We start from the raw sequence: 24,592 nt of genomic DNA on the forward strand, positions 1-24,592 counted from the left end.
GGTAGGTGGGATTGGGTGCTAGGACCCCCCACCTGTGTATGAGGCCCGGGGCCATCTGGGGCACGGATATTGCTGGGGTGTCGGAGGGGTTTTGCTCGGGAGGCTTCAGACAGGCTGCTGGAGCGCTCTGTGGGACTGGTTTGTGGCCTGTGTGGAGAGGTCACCAGTCTGGGGGCTGTAAGGAGCCCCGGATTTGAGCAATTCGCCCTGAGCTGTGCCCAGACGTGGCCCGGTCCGTCACACAGGGGCCCCCGCAACACCAGGAGACAAAGACTTTGCTACGGCCACGAACATTTATTTAAAAAAAGGGGAAAATAAAAATGAGGGGAAGGGCCCACGGCAGGGGGACCAGTCACCCCACGGCACCGCGAGAGGGACAGACCGGGGTGTGGAGGGAATAAGGCAACAGGGCCCCGTCTGGGATGTGCCGGCAAAACACTGGCCCGGTCTCTGGCTGCCTCTAGTGCGCTGAGCCAGGAGGGGAGAGGAGCCTCGGGGCAGGGGCTCTGTGCTTCACTGCGGCCCAGATGGGGGTTCAGCCCCTAGAGGACGGGGCAGGGAGGGGCCTGGCCCAGCCATGTGCGGCGCTCACCACTTGGACCCAAGGCCCCAGCTCCCGCCTGGGACCCGTTTCTCCCATGAGCGCCGACATCCCCCCTGCAACGTCCCACGCAGGAAAACGAGCCTGGGCTGAGCCCTGCTGGGGTGGAGAGGCCTCGCCCCCAGTGGGTGGCTCAGGACAGCAGTGCCCAATGAGGGGGGAGCAGAGAGGATGGATCTGACCCCGATGCAGCTCAGGGGCTAAAGCACCCCCCCAAAGAGCCCCCCGCCCGGAGGCGGCAGTGGGGACTGTGCTGCGCTGGGGGCAGGGCCGGGCGCGAGAGAGGCCAGAGCATCGGCCCCACACGCTGCAGGGGGAGGAACGGCCGACACAGACGCTCTGATCCAGGCCCCCTGGGACCACCTGCACCGAGCCAGGTGAGGGCAGAGGGGGGCAGCTCCCGGCCCGGGGAGCCCGTTCCACATTCACGCACAAAGCGGCTGGGTGGGGCCTGGGGCAGGGGGGAGGGAACAGGAGCCGCAGGGAACACACCGGGCTGTGGCGGGAGCAGCGCCGGCCTGGGGCCAGGCAGAGGGGCTGCAGCAGGCAGCTGAGCCCCCACCCCAGAAAGCCCAGGTACCTGCCGTTCCCCCGCCCGCCAGCTAGACACGGGGCAGCTCAGACTGGAGCCAGCGCTGCCCTGCTGGACTCTGAAGCAGGCTGACTCCACAGCAGAGCCCAGAGCGCCCGACGGTCCCTGGTGCAAGCCTGCCCGGGCTCTTGCCCCCAGGGCCAGACTCCGAGTCAGCGAGGAGAGCCGCCTGGGCCGCCCCGGGGAAGGGCAGCTCCTGGCCTGGCTGCCCCGCTGGCTAACACAGCCCGGGGGCCCAGGGGAGAGGCCAGCAGCCACCGGGGAGCCAGCGAGTGCCCCCGGAGAAGCCCTCCAGCAGCAGGAGGGAAGCCGGCTCTTCAGCAGCCACACGCTCCCTGGCCCGTCCCGACCGGCCAGCAGCTGAGCGGGGCCCCTCCTGGGAGAGTCACGCAGGAACTGAGGCCTTGGGCACGAGGGGGGCGCGAGGCCAGGCCCCCCACCGGGGCCCCTACTTGTCTATGAGCCCGGCCTCCTTGAGCTTGAAGTAGAAGAACTTCTCGAGGGTGTTGGCGCACTTGCAGTAGTCGCTGTCGGGCGGGTTGTACTCCCGGCAGTTGGTGACGATGCGCTGCAGGTCGGCGATGAAGAGCTTCTTGGTGACGTAGTAGCGATTCTTCAGGCGCTCGGTCATCGTCTTCAGGTCTGTGGGGGCAGCGAGGGGCTGGCTGGGTTATTCCCCCCTCCCCCCACACGTCACCCCCCTCTGAGCCCCATGACCCCAGCGCCAGGCCTCGCGGAAAGGAAATGGGGGCAGCGAGGGGCTGGCTGGGTTACTCCCTCCTCCCCTCATACATCACCTCCTGGTGCGCCCCAGGACCCCAGCGCCAGGCCTCGCAGAGTAGAAAGGGGGGCAGCGAGGGGCTGGCTGGGTTACTCCCCCCCCATACGTCACCCCCTCTGTGCCCCATGACCCCAGCGCCAGGCCTCGCAGAGTAGAAAGGGGGGGCAGCGAGGGGCCGGCTGGGTTACTCCCCCCCCCCCCATACGTCACCCCCTCTGTGCCCCATGACCCCAGCGCCAGGCCTCGCAGAAAGGAAGGGGGGGCAGTGAGGGGCTGGCTGGGTTACTCCCCCCCCATACGTCACCCCCTCTGTGCCCCATGACCCCAGCGCCAGGCCTCGCAGAAAGGAAGGGGGGCAGCGAGGGGCTGGCTGGGTTACTCCCCCCCCATACGTCACCCCCTCTGTGCCCCATGACCCCAGCGCCAGGCCTCGCAGAGTAGAAAGGGGGGGCAGCGAGGGGCTGGCTGGGTTATTCCCCCCTCCCCCCACACGTCACCCCCCTCTGTGCCCCATGACCCCAGCACCAGGCCTCGCGGAAAGGAAACGGGGGCAGCGAGGGGCTGGCTGGGTTGCTCCCCCCTCCCCTCATACATCACCTCCTGCTGCGCCCCAGGACCCCACCGCCAGGCCTCGCAGAGTAGAAGGGGGGGGCAGCGAGGGGCTGGCTGGGTTACTCCCCCCCCCATACGTCACCCCCTCTGTGCCCCATGACCCCAGCGCCAGGCCTCGCAGAAAGGAAGGGGGGGCAGCGAGGGGCTGGCTGGGTTACTCCCCCCCCCCCATACGTCACCCCCTCTGTGCCCCATGACCCCAGCGCCCCGAGCCAGCGCCAGGCCTCCCAGAAGGGTAAGGGGGGGACCGCGAGTCAAAGACAGAGCTAGGAACAGAACCCGGGAGCCCAGGCCCCTCCCCACCCACCGCTCCCCACAGGAGGGCAGAACCCAGCCCCATCCCAGGAGTCCAACAGGACCCGGTCATGCTCCCCACTGCCAGCGAATCCCGCAGGCAGCCCATGCTCACCCCCCCCCTCAGCCCCAGCGCCGCGGAGGCCTCAGGCTGACCCGCCACCTACCGATGGGGAAGCGGATGATCTCGTAGTAATCGGGGGCTTCGGATTTCTTCACGGGCTCCATGAAGGGCCAGGCGCTGGGGTGGGTCTGTGGGGGGCGAGGGGCAGTCAGAGGCTCGCGCGCAGGACGCAGACGCAACTCCCCTCCCAGCCCCCCGGCCGGTTGGCTGACCTGCCCTTCCCGAACCAGGCTGGGAGGCACCTGGCTCCCGGCCCCTTCCCTGAGCACAGGGAGCGGAGGCAGCCAAAGCGCCTGGAGCAGAACCGTCTGACCAGCCCCGGCGCCTCTCCCGGGCCGCTGGCCCCAGCTGTGGCTCTGGGAGGCACCAGACACTCCGTGGTGCCGGGAAAACCTGCCCTGAGCCCTCACTCGGCAGCGGGCAGGGAGGCTCCCATGGGAGCTCTCGATACCCAGCGAGGTCTCTGCGGGCCCAGAGCAAGACCCCGGGGGAGCCACCCCCCACAGCCCCGTCACCTTGATTTGGGCCAGGAGGTTTTTCAGGGTGTTGTACAGCTGGTCGGGGTCCTTGAGCTCCTTCCTGCAGAAGGGACACAGCTGAGGTCTCATGCGTCCCCTCCCAGCACCCGTAGGCGACTGAGCCCCAAGCCCCCACGGCTAGATGAGCCCCGCCCTTCCGACACGGGGCAGCCTTGTGCTCTCCCTCCTGAGCCGAGGGCAGCAGCCTGCCAGGGGCCGAGCCCCAAGGCAGCGCGACAGCCTCAGACCTCGTGTGTCACAGCCGCTCCCACCGCCCCGGTGCAGCCACCCCACGGCCCAACAGCCTGCGGCCGGGCCACTGGGAACGGATGGCAGCCCAGTGTCAGCCCTGCATGGTCTGCCAGGCTGGGCAGCCAGCGCCCTCCGGCAGAAATCACCTGGCGGCTCCCAGGGCTGGGGTATCACGCCCGCCCCGCTCGGACGCAGAGCTGCGAATGGCGCTTACCCTTTCTCCTTCCCCAGCGGCCGCCATCCCGCGTCTCCTGGAAGGTGGAAGGAACCTGTTCACACGCCATCGCTCGCGTCGCAATCCCCTCCCCCGGCACAGCCCCCGAGCTGCGCTCTCCGGCCTCTCTGAACCGGCCTGAGAGCCACGGCCGCCCCCCCGCTGTCCCCGGAACACACGCTCCATGGAGACGCGCCGGGAGCTGAGACAGCTCAAGGGCTCCTGAAGGCCTGGAGCAGAGGACGGAGCAGAGCCGTGCAACCCCCCGTCTCTTCCCTGAGGTTCCTGGCTTAGTTCCGATAGGAAGGACGGGCCGGCCACTGCCTGGGCTCACTCCCCAGCACCCAACTCTCAGCATCCCAGCCCGGACGCAGCCCGGATGGAGCAGCAGCACGGCCTGGCCACAAGGCGGCAGCAGCACGGAGCCTTTTGCACAGACACCCCGGCTGTACCTACAGGCGCGGCGGCGGTGTGAGCACCCCCAGCGCTCCGGGGGTTGCTACAGCAGCAGAGAAAGGCTCCAGCGGTCGGGAGCTGTCAGAGCCCTTCCCGGCGGCTGGAACCCTTTGGGGCACGGGGAAAGCCCGGGCAGCAGGAGGCCCACACGTACGGATCCCGGGGATGCTCTCGACGGGGATTTGCCGCACGCCCTCCTTGAAGCACGTCAGGCCCGGGTAGACCTTGCGGATCTGCGCCTGCTTCCTCTCGATCAGCTTCTTGATGATCTGCAGGGGGGCGGGCAGGGCGTCAGCTGGGGAGGCCTGGCAAGGACAGAGCCCCGCTGGGCCAGGCTGCGCCCCAGAGGCTGTCTCGGGCCAGGGGCACAGACCAGCGGGGCTGGAAGCAGCGTTTGCCCAGGGCCAGGCGGCTGGGTCGGGCCTGAGGCCGTGAGCTGTCCGGGAGGAACCGGTGCCCATGTTTTTTTAAGGCTACGGGGGCCTGGCTGGTGTGAGGGTCGGGGGGAGCCAGGCAGCCCCCCTCCCCGTGCTCACCCCCCCTCGCCCAGTCGGATACCTCCTTCTGCTTCTTGATGATGTGTGAGAGCTCGGTGTAGGGGATGCGGGGGTTGAGCTCACACTCCATCAGGGTGGCCCCCTCGTAATCCTTGATGTAGCCCAGGTACCGGCCCTTGGGCACTTTGATGTCCTTGGAGAAGCCCTGGAAAGGAAGGGGGGGCTGTGAGAGCGAGCTTCGCCCCCGTGTGGGGGAAGGCGTGCTGGTGTAGGGACCCTCCCTGCGGGAGAGAGGGCAGGTGGCGCAGCGCCAGGGGGCCAGACCTGCTTCTTGAAGTAGCCAATGGCGTACTCGTCGGCGTACGTCAGGAAGTAGAGGATGTTGTGCTTGATGTGGTACTCCTTCAGGTGGTTCATCAGGTGCGTCCCGTACCCCTGGGGGAGACACCCGTCAGGCAGATGCGAGGGTGGGGAGATGCTCCAGGCTAGTCCTGCCCTGGGACGGGTTTGCGCGACAGACTCCGGCAGAGCAAACGCTCAGCTGCAGCGACAGCCACTGTCAACCACGGGCCGTGTTCCCGCTACGGTTTTCCATGTGTGTGCAGAATACATTTTGTTCTGCGCACTGAGGCATGAGTGGATGTGCACCACGAGTAGAAACATGCTGGCAGCTGTGGGCGCCCGGCTAATCAGCTGGGCGGCATTTGACTCTCCCAAGCGCCCAGCTTACAGGGGACGCTGAACGTAGGCCTGGCCTGGCTTCGGGGCAAGCTCCACTGCTGGGCTACGGTCACCTGAGCCAGGGCAAAGCACCAGCTCCTGTCTCCCTCACTGCTAACCCGGCATCAGAGCCACAGCCTGTGGCCACCTGCTATCTAGGCCTGGGCCCCACTTGAAAATCTCCCCCCACAATCCCAACCCGCAGCCCCCGGTAACCAGCTCTGCCAAGCTCCCCAATCCCAACCCAATCCCCAAGCAACCCTAACCCTAACCCAAGCTCCCCAATCCCAACCCGCAGCCCCCGGTAACCCACGGCTCCCCAATCCCAACCCACAGCCCCCGGAAACCCACGGCTCCCCACTCCCAACCCACAGCCCCCGGAAACCCACGGCTCCCCACTCCCAACCCGCAGCCCCCGGAAACCCACGGCTCCCCAATCCCAACCCGCAGCCCCCGGAAACCCACAGCTCCCCAATCCCAACCCGCAGCCCCCCCGGTAACCCACGGCTCCCCAATCCCAACCCGCAGCCCCCGGTAACCCACGGCTCCCCAGTCCCAACCCGCAGCCCCCGGAAACCCACGGCTCCCCAATCCCAACCCTCAGCCCCCGGTGACCCACGGCTCCCCACTCCCAACCCGCAGCCCCCGGTAACCCACGGCTCCCCAATCCCAACCCGCAGCCCCCGGAAACCCACGGCTCCCCACTCCCAACCCGCAGCCCCCGGTAACCCACGGCTCCCCAATCCCAACCCGCAGCCCCCGGAAACCCGCAGCCCCTGGAAACCCACGGCTCCCCAATCCCAACCCGCAGCCCCCGGAAACCCACGGCTCCCCAATCCCAACCCGCAGCCCCCGGAAACCCGCAGCCCCTGGAAACCCGCGGCTCCCCAATCCCAACCCTCGGCCCCCGGTAACCCACGGCTCCCCAATCCCAACCCGCAGCCCCCGGAAACCCGCAGCTCCCCAATCCCAACCCGCAGCCCCCGGAAACCCGCAGCTCCCCAATCCCAACCCATGGCCCCCGGAAACCCGCGGCTCCCCAATCCCAACCCACGGCCCCCGGTAACCCACGGCTCCCCAATCCCAACCCGCGGCCCCCGGAAACCCGCAGCTCCCCAATCCCAACCCACGGCCCCCGGTAACCCACGGCTCCCCAATCCCAACCCTCGGCCCCCGGTAACCCACGGCTCCCCAATCCCAACCCACGGCCCCCGGTAACCCACGGCTCCCCAATCCCAACCCACAGCCCCCGGTAACCCACGGCTCCCCAATCCCAACCCGCGGCCCCCGGTAACCCACGGCTCCCCAATCCCAACCCACAGCCCCCGGTAACCCACGGCTCCCCAATCCCAACCCACAGCCCCCGGTAACCCACGGCTCCCCAATCCCAACCCGCGGCCCCCGGAAACCCACGGCTCCCCAATCCCAACCCACGGCCCCCAGAAACCCACGGCTCCCCAATCCCAACCCGCAGCCCCCGGAAACCCGCAGCTCCCCAATCCCAACCCACGGCCCCCGGTAACCCACGGCTCCCCAATCCCAACCCACGGCCCCCCAATCCCAACCCACGGCCCCCGGTAACCCACGGCTCCCCAATCCCAACCCGCAGCCCCCGGAAACCCGCAGCTCCCCAATCCCAACCCACGGCCCCCGGTAACCCACGGCTCCCCATTCCCAACCCGCAGCCCCCCCGGTAACCCACGGCTCCCCAATCCCAACCCTCGGCCCCCGGTAACCCACGGCTCCCCAATCCCAACCCGCGGCCCCCGGTAACCCACGGCTCCCCAATCCCAACCCGCGGCCCCCGGTAACCCACGGCTCCCCAATCCCAACCCGCAGCCCCCGGTAACCCACGGCTCCCCAATCCCAACCCTCGGCCCCCGGAAACCCACGGCTCCCCAATCCCAACCCGCGGCCCCCGGTGACCCACGGCTCCCCAATCCCAACCCGCGGCCCCCGGTGACCCACGGCTCCCCAATCCCAACCCGCGGCCCCCGGTGACCCACGGCTCCCCAATCCCAACCCGCGGCCCCCGGTGACCCACGGCTCCCCAATCCCAACCCGCGGCCCCCGGTGACCCACGGCTCCCCAATCCCAACCCGCGGCCCCCGGTGACCCACGGCTCCCCAATCCCAACCCGCGGCCCCCGGTGACCCACGGCTCCCCAATCCCAACCCGCGGCCCCCGGTAACCCACGGCTCCCCAATCCCAACCCGCGGCCCCCGGTGACCCACGGCTCCCCAATCCCAACCCGCGGCCCCCGGTAACCCACGGCTCCCCAATCCCAACCCACGGCCCCCCAATCCCAACCCACAGCTCCCGGTAACCCACGGCTCCCCAATCCCAACCCACGGCCCCCGGTAACCCACGGCTCCCCAATCCCAACCCACGGCTCCCCAATCCCAACCCACGGCCCTCGGTAACCCACGGCCCCCCAATCCCAACCCGCAGCCCCTCACTGTGGCCTCTCCTGCCCCGTTGCCCCCTATCTCCGCAGGCGAGCTGCCGTTTGGCCTTCACCTTCACTTGCTCGTTGGAGGTGACGGCGCAGAAGACAATCTCCGTGAAGCCCTGGGTGGGGAACATCCGGAAGCAGATTCCTCCGATCACCCGCCCGTCCTTGATCAAAGCCAGGGTCTTGTGTTTGCTGGGGGGGAAGCCACAGCCGGTCAGCGGAGGGGGGAAAGGCGGGCAGCCTTAACGCCTTATCCTGGCGCTCCCCTGCCCTGCAAGCCACTGCCGCGTCCGAGTGAATATTAGGGGACTCGGGCGGGTCTGGAGCCCAGCGTCAGCCTGGCTCGAGAGTCTGGATCCTTCCCCCCAAAACCCTCCCAGCTGCTGGGGTCACGCTGGCGCCGGAGCAGCCGCTTCCCACGAGCCGGGACGGTGACAAAGCCCCCCCCGCTCCCGGCACCACCTACGGGTCGAAGACGAGGCGGGTGATGTACTCCTTGGGCATGCGGGGCAGCTGGTGGGAGAAGACGTTCTGCAGCCCCACCAGCCACATCAGGATGCGCTTGTTGGATTTCTGCGAGAGCGCGTTGCCGATGACGTGGAACTCGATGATGCCGCGCCGCTCCTCCAGCCGCGCCGTCTCGTCCCGCGCCGCGTTGGCCGACAGCAGGCTGGTCTGGGGGGAGGGCGAAGCACACAGCCCTGACCACGTAGTCTCCCCCGGCCGGGGCCCAGCGCACTGCCACCCAGCCGGGGGGGGTACATAGAGACCGAGGTGACATCTCGTCCTCAGAGCCAGCCCTACACACCTCCCTCCCCTGCGGCTGCCAGCTCCGATTATTCCTGGGCCTGTCGCTGTCCCCAGAGGGCAGCCAGCGGGTACTGACGGGAGCCCTCCCCGCCCCGTACCTCTGGGCCCAGCATGGCAGCCGGGTCCGTGATGGTCAGCATCACCTCATTGACCAGCTCCATGGGGATGTCGCCCATGACCCGGATCCGCTTGGCATCCTCCAGCGTCAGGCTCTCCGGCAGCTTCCGCTTCTCGCCTGCTTGGGGGGCAGAGGACGGTGACAGCGAGGCTTACGGCAGGGCCACGGGCCCCTCGCTTCCCAGCACCCCCCCCCCCCAGCAACGGAGACGGTAGCCACCTCAGAGAGAGACTGCAGCCAGAGCTCGGGAGGACGGGGGTCCGCGGGAGCCGGTGGCGCTGGGTCTTAGCAGCCTCCTCCCCCTCTCAACCGCCTACAGGAGGGACGGGACCAGGGCAGCACGACCAGGTGCGCCACAGAGTCCGGCGTGGGGCTGCCTGCCCGGGGAGCGGTCACAGCCCTGTCCCAGGCAGCCTGGGCTGGGGGTCGTAGGATGGCTCTGTCGCTCCCCCGTTGAGCCGAACGGCTTGTGACTGACGGCCGCCAGAGTTGCAGGCATGGGCTGCTCCCGAGCCAGCCAGCGACAAGCTGCCTCCGCCCCAGCCCCTTCCGCTCCCCAGACCCCTTCCCCAGCCCGGCAAGCGTGCGAACTCTTGAGGGTTAACTGTGGATCACTGTGGAGTGGTGGGAGCTGGCGCTGGCCAGACGCCGGGTCCTCAGGCACGAGGACCCCCCCACGCGGGGCATGCAGAGTTCCAGAGGTGGTGGGGCCGCCCAGGGATACACGGGGGGTACAGCACAGGGCTGGGGCTGGCCTCACCTGGCACAGGCTCTGCCGCGCTGGCATCCAGGCTCATGGAGGACAGGGAGCTGCTGCTGCTGAGCTTCTTGCTGAAGATGGGGGTGCTGGGCACGGGGACGGTGCTGACGGCTGCTGAGAGGAGAACGGAGCCTTTTGCCAGCAGAACTTGCGCTCGCAGCCCAGGTCAGTGCCCGCGTGGCCCCAACAGGGCACGTTTGCACGGGCCCTCAGCAGCCGTGCGAGGAATGCACGTGCGTGCAAGGGAGCTGGCGTAAGCTCCACCGCCAGGTCGCCCGAGCGGCATTTCCCCAGCAAGGTACCTGGGCGTGGGACCAGCTGGGAGCCTTCTGTGGCCGGCATGGTGAAGTCCGATTCCCAGATGGGCGAGTTCTCCCCGTAGATCTCCTCTTCCAGCATCGACAGAAACCTGGGCAGGGCAGGTGATGGGCCATGTCAGCCAGCAGCTGGCACGGCTGCATTAGCGCTGCCAACCCTGAGCAGGGGGGGATGCAGCCACATGTGGCAACCCCAATTGAAGAGGTAGGTAGCCGACGGGGAGAAGCCTCACCCAGCAGGCAATGCCCCGGGACCTCGCACTCACCTCTGGGTTGGCCAGAGCCAGGGAGAGCTCAGCGAACTCCAGCAGCCCCCCAGCCCCCCACCCCAGCAGCCAGCCCCGCCTACTTGGGGAAGTGGGTGAGGATAAGGGTCCGCTTCTCGGGCACCAGCTTGTCCTTCTCCACCCGGAACTTCTCCAGCAGCTGCCGGCGGGTGACGGTGAAAATGGACTTGAGCAGGCTGCGCCCGAAGACGTGGGTGGTCTCGCAGCGGGGGAGGCTGTCGCAGCTCTGGGGCACGTGGCAGTAACACAGCCAGCTGTGGGGGGAGAAAGAGGAGCACTCCCAAGGGCCTGCCCGCTCCTCGGCACTGGCACCAGCACCCCCATGGGGCCGGCGCTACGCCTGGGCTCACAGCCGCTGCCTCTTCTGTGTGTGTGTGGGGAGGTGGGGGGCAGAGAGGCAGCGGCTGTGGCAGTCCAGACAGGGCGAGGGACAGCAAGACCATTGCTCCCCGCCAGCCGGGGCAACGCGCACTGGCTTCACAGCACTGAACCACCGTGGGTGCCCCAACCCACATGCTACACTGGCCCAGGCGCAAGCTGCCAAGAGCATTAGCCCTTCCGTGGCCCGCGAGGACACAAGGGTGCGCCGGGCCAAGCCACCGGGGGCAGCAGCAGCTGCTGAGGGTGCTCTGGAGACACGGCAGGGATGTAAAACCCCTTTGAATTGGTTAAACACAGGGTGTTGGAAACAAAGTCTGGACACTCTGCGTGTGGAGCAAGCAAGCAAGGGAGAGCTGCCCCAGCGGGGATAGGGTGCCCCCCCCCACCTACCCACTTGGGTTGGGCTAAAGCAGCCCCCGCTGTAGCCAGGGCCCCCCCCTTGCCTCCGTGGGGGGGAACCCCCTCCCAGGCCAAGTCAGCAGCCCTCCACAGGGAGCCGCCCGCAAGCACCAGGTAAGCACCGTGCATTAACGGTGATGCTCCCCAGGTAACCATTTAAAGCCAGGTGCCCGTTCACATCCCTAGGATGCGGCAGGCTCAGGACCCCCGGTTACTGTCACTGCAGCAGGCAGGGAGGCGGGAGAGATCGGGATCGGGGAGCTCCTGGTGGCTCAGCAGACCAGTCCAAGCCCAGACTCAGGACGCCCCCTTAGCCATGCCTGCAACGAATGGTCGGCGCAGGCCGAGCGGGGCCAGGGCCCGCCCCCGCCCCCGCCCCCTGGCCGGCGCTCACCGGGTGTAATTGACTTTGTAGGTGGCCACGTCATCGTTCTGCGAGCGCTGCCGGAACTGGGAGGGCGTCTCCAGCTTCCAGTAGTTGAGGCAGAGCAGGAACATCTTGGAGAGCTCGTACATGGTCTGCCGCTCCTTGGGGGGCAGGTGGCTGAACTTGTACTGCACAAAGTTGAAGACTCCCTGTGGGGGCAGGGTGCCCGATTAGCATCAGGGGAGCCGCCGGCAAGCCCTGGCTACAGGCCGCCCCGTGCTGCACAGCACACACAGGGCAGGAAATGGAGCAGCAGGGAGCGGCCGGGACGACCCGCGGAGACCCAGGCTCTGTTATGGATCCGGTGTAGTGGGCTGCATGTGGCCGGATTCTCCAAGAACTCCCAGGTCACCCGTCACCGTACGAGCCTCCCTGCCCGGTGCGGTGAAGCCGGGACCAAGGGGCGGCAGCAGAGAGGGAGCGTGGAACCCAGGACGGCGCGTCGGCAGGCTCAGGGCAGCGGCTCAGGGCTGGAGATGCACTGGCTAACACCTGGAGACGATACCGGGGAGACGAACCCCGGTCTGACCCCGCCGGGCACCTGCAGCCCCGTCCCTCACGCTACACCAGAGCCCTCCCTGCCTCGGCCCTCCGACTTACGAAGATCTACCACTTCCGGGGGCGGGGCAGCAGGCCAGTCACCTCCACGAGAAAAACGCACCCAGCACCAGCCCCCGGGCAGGGATTTCCTTGGGCCAGCACTAACACGGCTCGCTTTGCTACCGAGGCACCAGCTGTGCGGTGACGTGTCCGTGCCAGTCCCTGGGTGGATAACGAGTCGGCCAGCTGCAGGGAATGTCTCCTCGTTATACCAGGGGTACCGGGCAGGGGAAACCGACACCAGGAAGCTAAAAGTCACAAAGATCAGGCTGGAGGAGGCCATGGGAACATGCCAACACCTCTCCCCCGCGGGGGAGTCCGTGTAGACACGTTCGGTAGGGGCCAGCTACATGTCACAGCAGAGGGGGCACTGGGGTTGGGGGTCACCGTGACCATGGACGGCCGCCACAGAGCACGTGGGGTTACCTGCTCGATGTTCGGCTTCTCAAAGGGCGGGCTGCCGAGGGACCCCTCTACCACGGGACGGCTCATCTGCAGGATGCATTTCCTCAGCAGCTGGGGAGGCAAGGGGACTGTCACGCACCAGAGGCTGCAGGGTGGTGAAATTGACGGCAGCCACAGAAAGGGGCAATGCAGGCCAGGAGCAGCCGGCCAGACCCCCCGCTGGCATACGTGGTGCCATGCTGGTACCTTTAACCGGCTGCATGATTTACACCACCTAGCGAATGACCTACTCCTTCCCTTGACACGTATTCCCCGGGGGGGTCAGTTTGGGACAGTGCGGAAGGAACATCTGGTTTCCAGCAGGATGTGAGAGTGCAGCCGTTTAAATGACTCATGCCGATCGGTTACCCAAACAGTTACATGTGCCTCCTGGTCCGGTTCCCTGGGAGGGGGACAGCAAGAGGGAGCCTCCTGCCGCCCCATGCTGCTGCCTCTGTATCAGAGGCAGCAGCACAGGGCAGCAGCTGGCTCCCTGGGAGCAGGGTGGCAGGCAGGAGCTGGTACGTTCCAGCTCTCAGAGAGCTGGCTGCTGCCCCACATGTAACCGTTGACATTTTCAGCAGTTCACAGTTATCCAATTACATGCATTTTAACATCCCTCATTTCTAGCAAAACTCTTCTTCTAAGCCAGTCTTGCAGCTGGGCTGCCCGAGGCGGGTTGCCAGACGTTCAACAGCTCTGAACCTTTCCTGACTACTGTCCCTCTTTCAGGTGGCTGATGTGTCTTGCCTACCCCCAGTGGCTTACAAAATCAGACACCAAAATACAAGTGTCCCAGTACCTAGTACAGAACCAGCGCTTATACCGTCTCGTTTTACCATATAAACCAATTGGGATGTAAACCCTGTACTTAGATGTCCGTGTAGATTACGTGGAGTAGGGATGTTAGATAGCATGTAATTGAATAGTTGTGTATCCGCATCAAATCTTACTGGTTACACAACTATTGGATAGTCCAGTTAGCTCCACATGCGTATCAGTTCCAGCCTGCCCCCTTCACCCTCCACACTGCTACCTCTCTCTCAGAGGCAGCATTGTGGGGGGGGGGGGGGGGGGAAGAGGGGAAGCAGGCAGGTCTTGTGCTCATGGGGAGCCACCTTTTAAGCTAGCTCACAGGCACCGGATCCCACTCAAGACTAACCAATAAGCCCAGGCTTATCGATGAATCGTGTAGTGTCTACACACTGATGTTCCTAACAGAGCAGTACAAGCAGATCGCGGTGTGTGAAATTCTAGTTTGTATTGACTTTGCTAGTGCTTTGTTCGTAGCCGGTTATACAAATAGGCTTCGGGTTGACAGACCCTGAAGATGTGTGTGTACCTCCGGGATACATAGCCCTGGTTCAGAACCAATGTAAAAAATCAGCAACTCCACTGGGCTGAGATTCCTACACAGACTGGTTACTCCCAGGCCTAAGAGAGACCCCCCGCCACACACAGACTCTCCCCGCACTGGTCATGTAATCTGTCAGCTGCTCTTCCTAGCTCCATCACAGGCCCGGTGAACAGGGATTGGATTGGTCCTGCCTTGGGCAGGGGGCTGGACTGGACCACCTCCTGGGCTCTCTTCCAGCTCTATGGTTCTATAATCGTTTACAGCACAAATAAAGCAGAAGGGGTCAGTTATTACTTCAACAATTGAAGGCCAGATGCGGGCTAGGAGAGGTATTTTGTTCCCTGCTTGTAGGACGACAAACGACCATCAAGATGGACACCGGGAGCTTGAGCTCACCAGGATACAGAATCAAAAAGGCGTCAGGAATTCAGAGTTCCATCCTTTGCCAGGCGGGATACACACAAATGGGATCATTTACGCCAGGTCCTACACAAATTAGACGCAGTCAGAGGGTAACACGTGCTGCTACACACGTGCAGACCGTTCCCCTCGCGGGGAAACAAATTCTCCAGCTAAGTTGCTCTCTTTTATCGAAGCTGGAATAACGAAGGTCCCCTCCAGAAAGGGGAAGCCCGGAGGTCGAGAGGAAGGCCGCCTTGAACACGGCCTGGCAACGCTGTCGCTGAGACGGACTGCGAAGGCGTCTGGGCAAGGGAGAGTAAGGAAGGGGGCGCCCATGGAGCATGCCCACTGGGCAAACAGGAAGCCCTGCCGCAGAGCTGACTTCAACTGAGCCTGCCCCGGAACGCGCCCGCATGGAACAGCGGCCAGACCAGAGGCAGGAAGAGAAACGCCAGATTTGAGGCTGGAAACTAGAAGCCTTTGCTGTTTGTCGACTACACGGGGGTCAAACCACTGTCATGTGGGCAGGAACGGCCTGCTCCCCCTGCTCAGCAAGGAACGGTCAGAACTGCTGTCCTAGGCCCCCCCAATGCCACCGGCCAGGACGTTAAGGCATCGGCTCAGCTTGCACCAGTGTCCCCTCTCAGCTGAGCACTCAGGTGGTGGCTCAGATGATTAGCGGAGGGCCCAAAGACAGCAGCATGTTTCTATTGGTGGTGCACATCCACACATGCCTTGGCGCACGGAACAAAATTTATCCTGCACGTGGATAGGACACAGAGAGACGGGACACTGGCTGACACCTTGTCCTAGATGCCCGGCTAGCAGCTCCAAGGCAAAGCTAAGCCGCTGCTTCCCTACCTCACCTTGAACAGGTAGAAGTACACTTGCTTGGTGTCCGTGTCTTCCTCTTTGTGGACCGACATAAAGAGATTTTCCACATCCACCACCATCCCCAGCAGCCGGTTGATCTCTTCTTCCGAGACGTTCTCCAGGTGGGACACGTGGTCAGCTGGACGGGGAGCAGCAAAGGCGATGGAGAGGCTTAGGGGGAGAGGGCACCATGCCGCTGGGACATCCCCAGCGAGCCTCAAAGCATGCACAGCACCGAACGCAGCCCCGCCAGGGTCTGACAGGCCCCCGGGCAGCCCTGCCAGTGCAGCACCCTCCACTCTCCAGCCCTGCACCCCCGCGTGGGTCCCCGCGCAGAGTGGTACCTAGGGCGTGTCCGCAGCTCCGGCACAGCTCGCTCAGGTTGGTCACAGGCTGCTGCAGGTCCATGCGGGGGGCAGTGGGCGGGTTGGGATTCTTCCAGCCGTTGCACTTGCAGGCATCGTTGGCCTAGGGTAGGGACAGCGCGGGGATCAGTGCAGAGTCCTGGGCCTCACCCCAACGGCTGGCGCTGCCCCTCCCGATTCAGCGTGACCGCGGGGGGTGGGAACAGCCAGGAAAGGCGCCACCCAGGGCGTGGGGGCCACATGGACCTGGGCGGGCTGCTGGCCCAAGGGGATGAGCTGGGATTGCTCAGCTCTGAAGGCCCAGAGACGGCTGCTGCCCAAAGGCCCCAGCTAGGACGAGACGGACGATGTGGCTGCCCAAGGTGGGAAAAGCAGCATCCAGCTCCCCCCCCACCCCCTGCCCCAACCCGCTTCCCCAGCTCTGCCCCAGCACCAGGCCAGTGGAGAGCTCCCCCGCTCCGCTCCCCAGCGCTCCTAAACACAGCTGGCCCCGCAAACAGCTCCCCCATGCCCAGGCATCCCTCTCTCCTCCCCCCCCCCCGGGCACCTTGCAGACGGAGAACGCTGCTCCCCCCACCCCACCAGCACCTTGCACGCGCAGAAGGCTCCACCCCCCCCCCCCAAACTTGCAGGCGGAGAACACTCCCCCCCTCCCACACTTTGCAGGCGGAGAACGCTGCTCCCCCCTCCCCGGCACCTTGCAGGCGGAGAACACCCCCCCCCCCCGACACCTAGCAGGCGGAGAATGCTCCTCCCCCCCCGCACCAGGCAGGCGGAGAACGCTCCCCCCCCCCGGCACCAGGCAGGCGGAGAAGGCTGCTCCCCCCCGCACCTTGCAGGCGGAGAACGCTCCCCCCCCCCGGCACCTTGCAGGAAGAGAACGCTGCTCCCCCCCCCCCGGCACCTTGCAGGCGGAGAACGCTGCTCCCCCCCACCTTGCAGGCGGAGAAACCCCCCCCCGGCCCCTGCACCTGACACGGAGAACGCTGATCCCCGCCCCGGCACCTTCTAGGCGGAGAACGCTGCTCCCCCCCCCAGCACTTTGCAGGCGGAGAACCCTGCTCCAGCTCCCCCGGCACCTTGCAGGCAGAGCGAACTCTGCCCCCCCGCACCTTGCAGGCGGAGAAACCCCCCCCCCCCCGGTACCTTGCAGACGGAGAACGCTCCCCCCTCCCCGGCACCTTGCAAGCGAAGAACCCTGTTCCCCCTCCCCCAGCACCTTGCAAGAGGAGAACGCTGCTCCCCCCCCTCCCAGCACCTTGCAGGCGGAGAACACTCCCCCCCCGCACCTTGCAGGCGGAGAACGCTGCTCCCCCCCGCCCCTTGCAGGCGGAGAACGCTGCTCCCCCCCCGCCCCTTGCAGGCGGAGAACGCTGCTCCCCCCCGCCCCTTGCAGGCGGAGAACACTCCCCCCCCCCGCACCTTGCAGGCGGAGAACACTCCCCCCCCCCCGCACCTTGCAGGCGGAGAACACTCCCCCCCCCCCGCACCTTGCAGGCGGAGAACACTCTGTCCCACCCCCGGCACCTTGCAGGCGGAGAACACTACCCCCCCCCGCACCTTGCAGGCGGAGAGCTTGCACCTCTCCCCCCCCCCCCGGCACCATGCAGGCGGAGAACGCTGCTCCCCCCTGCACCTTGCAGGCGGAGAACACTCCCCCCCCCCCAGAGACCTTGCAGGCGGAGAACGCTGCTCCCCCCCCCCCGGCACTTTGCAGGCGGAGAACGCTGCTCCCCCCCCCCCCCCCCCGACACCTTGCAAGAGGAGAACGCTACTCCCTCGCTCCGGAACCTTGCAGGGGGAGAACGCTGCTTCCCCTCTCCCGGCACCCTGCAGGCGGAGAACGCTGCGTCCCTTCCTCCTGGGCACCTTGCAGACGGAGAACACTCCCCTCCCCCGGAACCTGGCAGGCGGAGAACACTCCCCCCCCCCCACCTTGCAGGCAGCGAACACTCCCCCCCCGGAACCTTGCAGGCGGAGAACCCAGGTCCCCCTCTCCCGGCACCTTGCACGCCGAGAGGGCTCGTCCCCCCGCACCTTGCACATGGAGAATGCTGCTCCCCCCACATCTTGCAAGCGGAGAAACACGCTGCTCCCCCCAAATCTTGCAAGCGGAGAAACACCCCCCCGGCACTCTGCAGACCCGCCCCCCCTCCCCGGCACCTTGCAGGCGAAGAACCCTGTTTCCCCCTCCCCGGCACATTGCAGGAGGAGCATGCTGCTCTCCCCCCATCCCGGCACCTTGCAGGCGGAGAACACTCCCCCCCCCGCACCTTGCATGTGGAGAACGCTTCCCCCCCGCACCTTGCGCGTGGAGAACGCTCCCCCCCGCACCTTGCACGTGGAGAACGCTCCCCCCCCCCCACACCTTGCAGGTGGAGAACGCTTCCCCCCCGCACCTTGCGCGTGGAGAACGCTCCCCCTGCACCTTGCGCGTGGAGAACGCTCCCCCCCGCACCTTGCGCGTGGAGAACGCTCCCCCCCCACACCTTGCAGGTGGAGAACGCTTCCCCCCCCCCGCACCTTGCAGGCGGAGAACGCTTCCCCCCCGCACCTTGCATGCCGAGAACGCTCCCCCCCGCACCTGGCACACGGAGACACTCCCCCCCCCCCCCGGCACCTTCCAGGTGGAGAACGCTGCTCCCCCCCCGCGGCACCTTGCAGGCGAAGAACACTCCCCTCACCCCGGAACCTGGCATGCGGCGAACTCTGCTCCCCCCCGCACCTTGCAGGCAGAGAACACTGCTTGCCCCCCCCCCCCCGGCATCTTGCAGGTAACGAGCACTCCCCCCCCCCCCGGCACCTTGCAGGAGTAGAACGCTCCTCGCCTCCCAGCACCTTGCAGGCGGAGAACACTCCCCCCCCCCCCCCCCCCGGCACCTTGCAGGCAGCGAACACTCCCCCCCCCCCGGCACCTTGCAGGCGGAGAACACTCCCCCCCCCCCCGGCACCTTGCAGGCGGAGAACACTCCCCCCCCCCCCCGCACCTTGCAGGCGGAGAACACTCCCCCCCCGCACCTTGCAGGCGGAGAACACTCCCCCCCCCCCCCCCGCACCTTGCAGGCGGAGAACGCTGCTCCCCCCCCCCCCGGCACCTTGCAGGCGGAGAACGCTGCTCCCCCCCACCTTGCAGGCGGAGAAACACCCCCCCCCACCGGCACTCTGCAGACGGAAAACGCTGATCCCCGCCCCTGGCACCTTCTAGGTGGAGAACGCTGCTACCCCCCCAGCAGTTTGCAGGCGGAGAACGCTGCTCCAGCTCCCCCGGCACCTTGCAGGCAGACAGCGCTTCTGCCCCCCAGCCGGAACCATGTAGGCGGAGAACCCCCTTCCCCGGCACCTTGCAGACAGAGAACGCTCCCCCCTCCCCGGCACCTTGCAGGCGAAGAACACTCCGCCCCCCCCGCACCTTACAGGCGGAAAAGGATCTCCCCCGCACCTTGCAGGCGGAGAACGCTGCTCCCCCATCCCCGGCACCTTGCAGGAAGAGAATGCTGCTCGCCCCCAGCACCTTGCAGGCGGAGAACGCTGCTCCCCCCCCCCCAGCACCTTGCAGGCGGAGAACGCTGCTCCCCCCCGCCCCTTGCAGGCGGAGAACGCTGCTCCCCCCCCCGCACCTTGCAGGCGGAGAACGCTGCTCCCCCCCCCCCGCACCTTGCAGGCGGAGAACACTCCCCCCCCCCGCACCTTGCAGGCGGAGAACACTCTGTCCCACCCCCGCACCTTGCAGGCGGAGAACACTACCCCCCACCCGCACCTTGCAGGCAGAGAGCATTCTCCCCCCCCCCCGGCACCTTGCAGGCGGAGAACGCTGCTCCCCCTGCACCTTGCAGGCGGAGAACACTCCCCCCCCCCAGAACCTTGCAGGCGGAGAACGCTGCTCCCCCCCCCTCGGCACTTTGCAGGCGGAGAACGCTGCTGCCCCCCCCCCCGACACCTTGCAAGAGGAGAACGCTACTCCCTCGCTCCGGAACCTTGCAGGGGGAGAACGCTGCTTCCCCTCTCCCGGCACCCTGCAGGCGGAGAACGCTGCGTGCCTTCCTCCTGGGCACCTTGCAGACGGAGAACACTCCCCTCCCCCGGAACCTGGCAGGCGGAGAACACTCCCCCCCCCCCACCTTGCAGGCAGCGAACACTCCCCCCCCGGAACCTTGCAGGCGGAGAACCCAGGTCCCCCTCTCCCGGCACCTTGCACGCCGAGAGGGCTCGTCCCCCCGCACCTTGCACATGGAGAACGCTGCTCCCCCCACATCTTGCAAGCGGAGAAACACCCCCCCCCCGGCACTCTGCAGACGGAGAAAGCTCCCCCCTCCCCGGCACCTTGCAGGCGAAGAACCCTGTTTCCCCCTCTCCCGGCACCTTGCAGGAGGAGCATGCTGCTCTCCCCCCATCCCGGCACCTTGCAGGCGGAGAACACTCCCCCCCCCCGCACCTTGCGCGTGGAGAACGCTCCCCCCCCCCCCGCACCTTGCACGTGGAGAACGCTCCCCCCCGCACCTTGCAGGCATGGAGAACGCTGCTCCCCCCCCCCGCACCTTGCACGTGGAGAACGCTGCTCCCCCCCCCGCACCTTGCAGGCGGAGAACGCTCCTCCCCGCACCTTGCAGGCGGAGACCACTCCCCCCCCCCCCGGCACCTTGCAGGTGGAGAACACTGCTCCCCCTCCCCGGCACCTTGCAGGCGGAGAACACTCCCCCCCCCCGGCACCTTGCAGGCGGAGAACGCTGCCCCCCCCCCGGCACCTTGCAGGCGGAGAACGCTGCTTCCCCCCGGCACCTTGCAGGCGGAGAACGATGCTCCCCCCCGGCACCTTGCAGGCAGAGAACACTCCCCTCATGCGGCGAACTCTGCTCCCCCCCGCACCTTGCAGGCAGAGAACGCTGCTCCCCCCCCCCCCCGGCATCTTGCAGGTGACGAGCACTCCCCCCCCCCACTCCGGCACCTCGCAGGAGTAGAACGCTCCTCGCCTCCCAGCACCTTGCAGGCGGAGAACACTCCCCCCCCCCCGCACCTTGCAGGCGGAGAACACTCCCCCCCCCCCCGCACCTTGCAGGCGGAGAACACTCCCCCCCCCCCGCACCTTGCAGGTGGAAAAGGCTCTCCCCCCGGCACCTTGCAGGCGGAGAACGCTGCTCCCCCCCGGCACCTTGCAGGCGGAGAACGCTGCTCCCCCCCCCCGCACCTTGCAGGCGGAGAACGCTGCTACCCCCCCCGGCACCTTGCAGGCGGAGAACGCTGCTCCCCCCCCCCCGCACCTTGCAGGCGGAGAACGCTGCTCCCCCCCCCCCGGCACCTTGCAGGCGGAGAACGCTGCTCCCCCCCCCCCCGCACCTTGCAGGCGGAGAACGCTGCTCCCCCCCCCCCCGCACCTTGCAGGCGGAGAACGCTCCCCCCCCCGCACCTTGCAGGCGGAGAACACTCCCCCCCCCCCGCACCTTGCAGGCGGAGAACACTCCCCCCCCCCGGCACCTTGCAGGCGGAGAACACTCCCCCCCCGGCACCTTGCAGGCGGAGAACACTCCCCCCCCCCGCACCTTGCAGGCGGAGAACACTCCCCCCCCCCCCGCACCTTGCAGGCGGAGAACACTCCCCCCCCCCCCGCACCTTGCAGGCGGAGAACACTCCCCCCCCCCCCCCGCACCTTGCAGGCGGAGAACACTCCCCCCCCCCCGGCACCTTGCAGGCGGAGAACACTCCCCCCCCCCCCGCACCTTGCAGGCGGAGAACACTCCCCCCCCCCCGCACCTTGCAGGCGGAGAACACTCCCCCCCCCCCGCACCTTGCAGGCGGAGAACACTCCCCCCCCGCACCTTGCAGGCGGAGAACACTCCCCCCCCCCCGCACCTTGCAGGTGGAAAAGGCTCTCCCCCCCGCACCTTGCAGGCGGAGAACACTCCCCCCCCCCCCCCCGGCACCTTGCAGGCGGAGAACGCTGCTCCCCCCCCCCCCCCGGCACCTTGCAGGCGGAGAACGCTGCTCCCCCCCCCCCGGCACCTTGCAGGCAGAGAACGCTCCTCCCCCCCCCACACCTTGCAGGTGGAGAACACTCTCCCCCCGGCACCTTGCAGGCGGAGAACGCTGCTCCCCCCCCCCCCCCGGCACCTTGCAGGCGGAGAACACTGCTCCCCCCCCGGCACCTTGCAGGCGGAGAACGCTGCTCCCCCCCCCGGCACCTTGCAGGCGGAGAACACTCCCCCCCCCCCGCACCTTGCAGGCGGAGAACACTCCCCCCTGGCACCTTGCAGGCGGAGAACGCTGCTCCCCCCCCCGCACCTTGCAGGCGGAGAACACTGCTGCCCCCCGCACCTTGCAGGCGGAGAACGCTGCTCCCCCCCCACCTTGCAGGCGGAGAACGCTGCTCCCCCTGGCACCTTGCAGGCGGAGAACGCTGCTCCCCCCCCCCCCCGCACCTTGCAGGCGGAGAACACTCCCCCCCGCACCTTGCAGGCGGAGAACACCCCCCCCCCCGCACCTTGCAGGCGGAGAACACTCCCCCCCGCACCTTGCAGGCGGAGAACGCTGCTTCCCCCCCCCCCCCGCACCTTGCAGGCGGAGAACGCTGCTCCCCCCCCCGCACCTTGCAGGCGGAGAACGCTCCTCCCCCACCCCGCACCTTGCAGGCGGAGAACACTGCTCCCCCCCCGGCATCTTGCAGGTGACGAGCACTCCCCCCCCCACTCCGGCACCTCGCAGGAGTAGAACGCTCCTCGCCTCCCAGCACCTTGCAGGCGGAGAACACTCCCCCCCCCGCACCTTGCACGCCGAGAACACTCCCCCCCCCCCGCACCTTGCACGCCGAGAACACTCCCCCCCCCGCACCTTGCACGCCGAGAACACTCCCCCCCCCGCACCTTGCAGGCGGAGAACACTCCCCCCCCCGCACCTTGCACGCCGAGAACACTCCCCCCCCCGCACCTTGCACGCCGAGAACACTCCCCCCCCCGCACCTTGCAGGCGGAGAACACTCCCCCCCCCGCACCTTGCACGCCGAGAACACTCCCCCCCCCCCCCCGCACCTTGCACGCCGAGAACACTCCCCCCCCCCCGCACCTTGCACGCCGAGAACACTCCCCCCCCCGCACCTTGCACGCCGAGAACACTCCCCCCCCGCACCTTGCAGGCGGAGAACACTCCCCCCCCCCCCGCACCTTGCACGCCGAGAACACTCCCCCCCCCGCACCTTGCACGCCGAGAACACTCCCCCCCCCGCACCTTGCACGCCGAGAACACTCCCCCCCCGCACCTTGCACGCGGAGAACGCTCCCCCCCCCGCACCTTGCACGCCGAGAACACTCCCCCCCCCGCACCTTGCACGCCGAGAACACTCCCCCCCCCGCACCTTGCACGCCGAGAACACTCCCCCCCCGCACCTTGCACGCCGAGAACACTCCCCCCCCCGCACCTTGCACGCGGAGAACACTCCCCCCCCGCACCTTGCACGCGGAGAACACTCCCCCCCGCACCTTGCACGCGGAGAACACTCCCCCCCCGCACCTTGCACGCGGAGAACACTCCCCCCCGCACCTTGCACGCCGAGAACACTCCCCCCCGCACCTTGCACGCCGAGAACACTCCCCCCCGCACCTTGCACGCCGAGAACACTCCCCCCCGCACCTTGCACGCCGAGAACACTCCCCCCCCGCACCTTGCACGCCGAGAACACTCCCCCCCCCGCACCTTGCACGCCGAGAACACTCCCCCCCCCCGCACCTTGCACGCCGAGAACACTCCCCCCCGCACCTTGCACGCCGAGAACACTCCCCCCCCCCCCCCCGCACCTTGCACGCCGAGAACACTCCCCCCCCCGCACCTTGCACGCCGAGAACACTCCCCCCCCCGCACCTTGCACGCGGAGAACACTCCCCCCCCCCCGCACCTTGCACGCGGAGAACACTCCCCCCCGCACCTTGCACGCGGAGAACACTCCCCCCCCCGCACCTTGCACGCCGAGAACACTCCCCCCCCCGCACCTTGCACGCGGAGAACACTCCCCCCCGCACCTTGCACGCGGAGAACACTCCCCCCCGCACCTTGCACGCGGAGAACACTCCCCCCCGCACCTTGCACGCGGAGAACACTCCCCCCCGCACCTTGCACGCGGAGAACACTCCCCCCCGCACCTTGCACGCCGAGAACACTCCCCCCCGCACCTTGCACGCGGAGAACACTCCCCCCCGCACCTTGCACGCGGAGAACACTCCCCCCCCGCACCTTGCACGCGGAGAACACTCCCCCCCCCGCACCTTGCACGCGGAGAACACTCCCCCCCCCCCCCCCGCACCTTGCACGCCGAGAACACTCCCCCCCCCGCACCTTGCACGCGGAGAACACTCCCCCCCGCACCTTGCACGCCGAGAACACTCCCCCCCGAACACTCCCCCCCCCCGCACCTTCCCCCCCCCCCGCACCTTGCACGCCGAGAACACTCCCCCCCCCCCCCGCACCTTGCACGCCGAGAACACTCCCCCCCCCCCGCACCTTGCACGCCGAGAACACTCCCAGCTTCTCCAGTTTCTTGGCGCGGGGGAAGCCCCGCACTTGGGCCTTGCGCTGGCTCGCGCGCTGCTGCTGGCTCAGGCCGGGCCGCGCCGGGTCGCTGGAGCCCGCGGGGCCCCCTGTGGGGCCCGGCCCGGCCCCGGAGGCGGCCGGGGGGGGCGGCGGCGGCGTCCGGCCGGGCTGCGAGGCCTCCGGCTCCGCCATGCCGGGACCGCGGCGTGCGCCAGGCCGCCACTGCGCCTGCGCGGCGCGGGGTCTGCTGGGAGACGTAGTCCCTTGGCTGGAGCTTCCCCTGCTCCGGGCGAGGCCGGAGCCCAGGCCGCCAGTGCGCCTGCGCCGCGCGGGGCTGCTGGGAGATGTAGTCCCCACTGGTTTAGCCTGCCAGGTGTTAGTGAGGGCTAGCCCTCTTGGGGGACCCCAACAGAGCACCCCCTTGTGGG

The 24,592-nt window shown here is 67.7% G+C and overlaps 1 protein-coding gene across 4 annotated transcripts; it reads right to left on the reverse strand.

The window, feature by feature from the left end:
• Positions 1-1,506: 1,506 nt before the first annotated feature.
• Positions 1,507-24,387, reverse strand: KAT2A (lysine acetyltransferase 2A). Of its 4 annotated transcripts, none has more exons than XM_075911678.2 (18): positions 24,135-24,387; positions 15,636-15,759; positions 15,285-15,430; positions 12,642-12,731; positions 11,583-11,764; positions 10,471-10,662; positions 10,107-10,213; positions 9,805-9,915; positions 9,025-9,164; positions 8,583-8,791; positions 8,182-8,308; positions 5,266-5,376; positions 5,003-5,146; positions 4,599-4,713; positions 3,989-4,025; positions 3,520-3,583; positions 3,048-3,132; positions 1,507-1,835 (listed from the first exon to the last, which is right to left on the reverse strand). In XM_075911678.2, exons 1-18 carry the CDS (start codon positions 24,354-24,356, stop codon positions 1,642-1,644), a joined length of 2,400 nt encoding a protein of 799 aa, XP_075767793.2. In that variant the 5' UTR covers positions 24,357-24,387; the 3' UTR covers positions 1,507-1,641. The 4 variants fall into 4 exon arrangements, with proteins under 4 accessions (XP_075767793.2, XP_075767792.2, XP_075767795.2 ...); XM_075911677.2 differs by having other exon boundaries at positions 9,805-9,918; XM_075911680.2 differs by having other exon boundaries at positions 9,025-9,161; positions 24,135-24,386.
• Between the last annotated feature and the right edge of the window lie 205 nt (positions 24,388-24,592).

The sequence above is a fragment of the Pelodiscus sinensis genome, chromosome 29 (genome assembly GCF_052426305.1).
Source record: "Pelodiscus sinensis isolate ZL-2025 chromosome 29, ASM5242630v1, whole genome shotgun sequence".
NCBI lineage: Eukaryota > Metazoa > Chordata > Testudines > Trionychidae > Pelodiscus > Pelodiscus sinensis.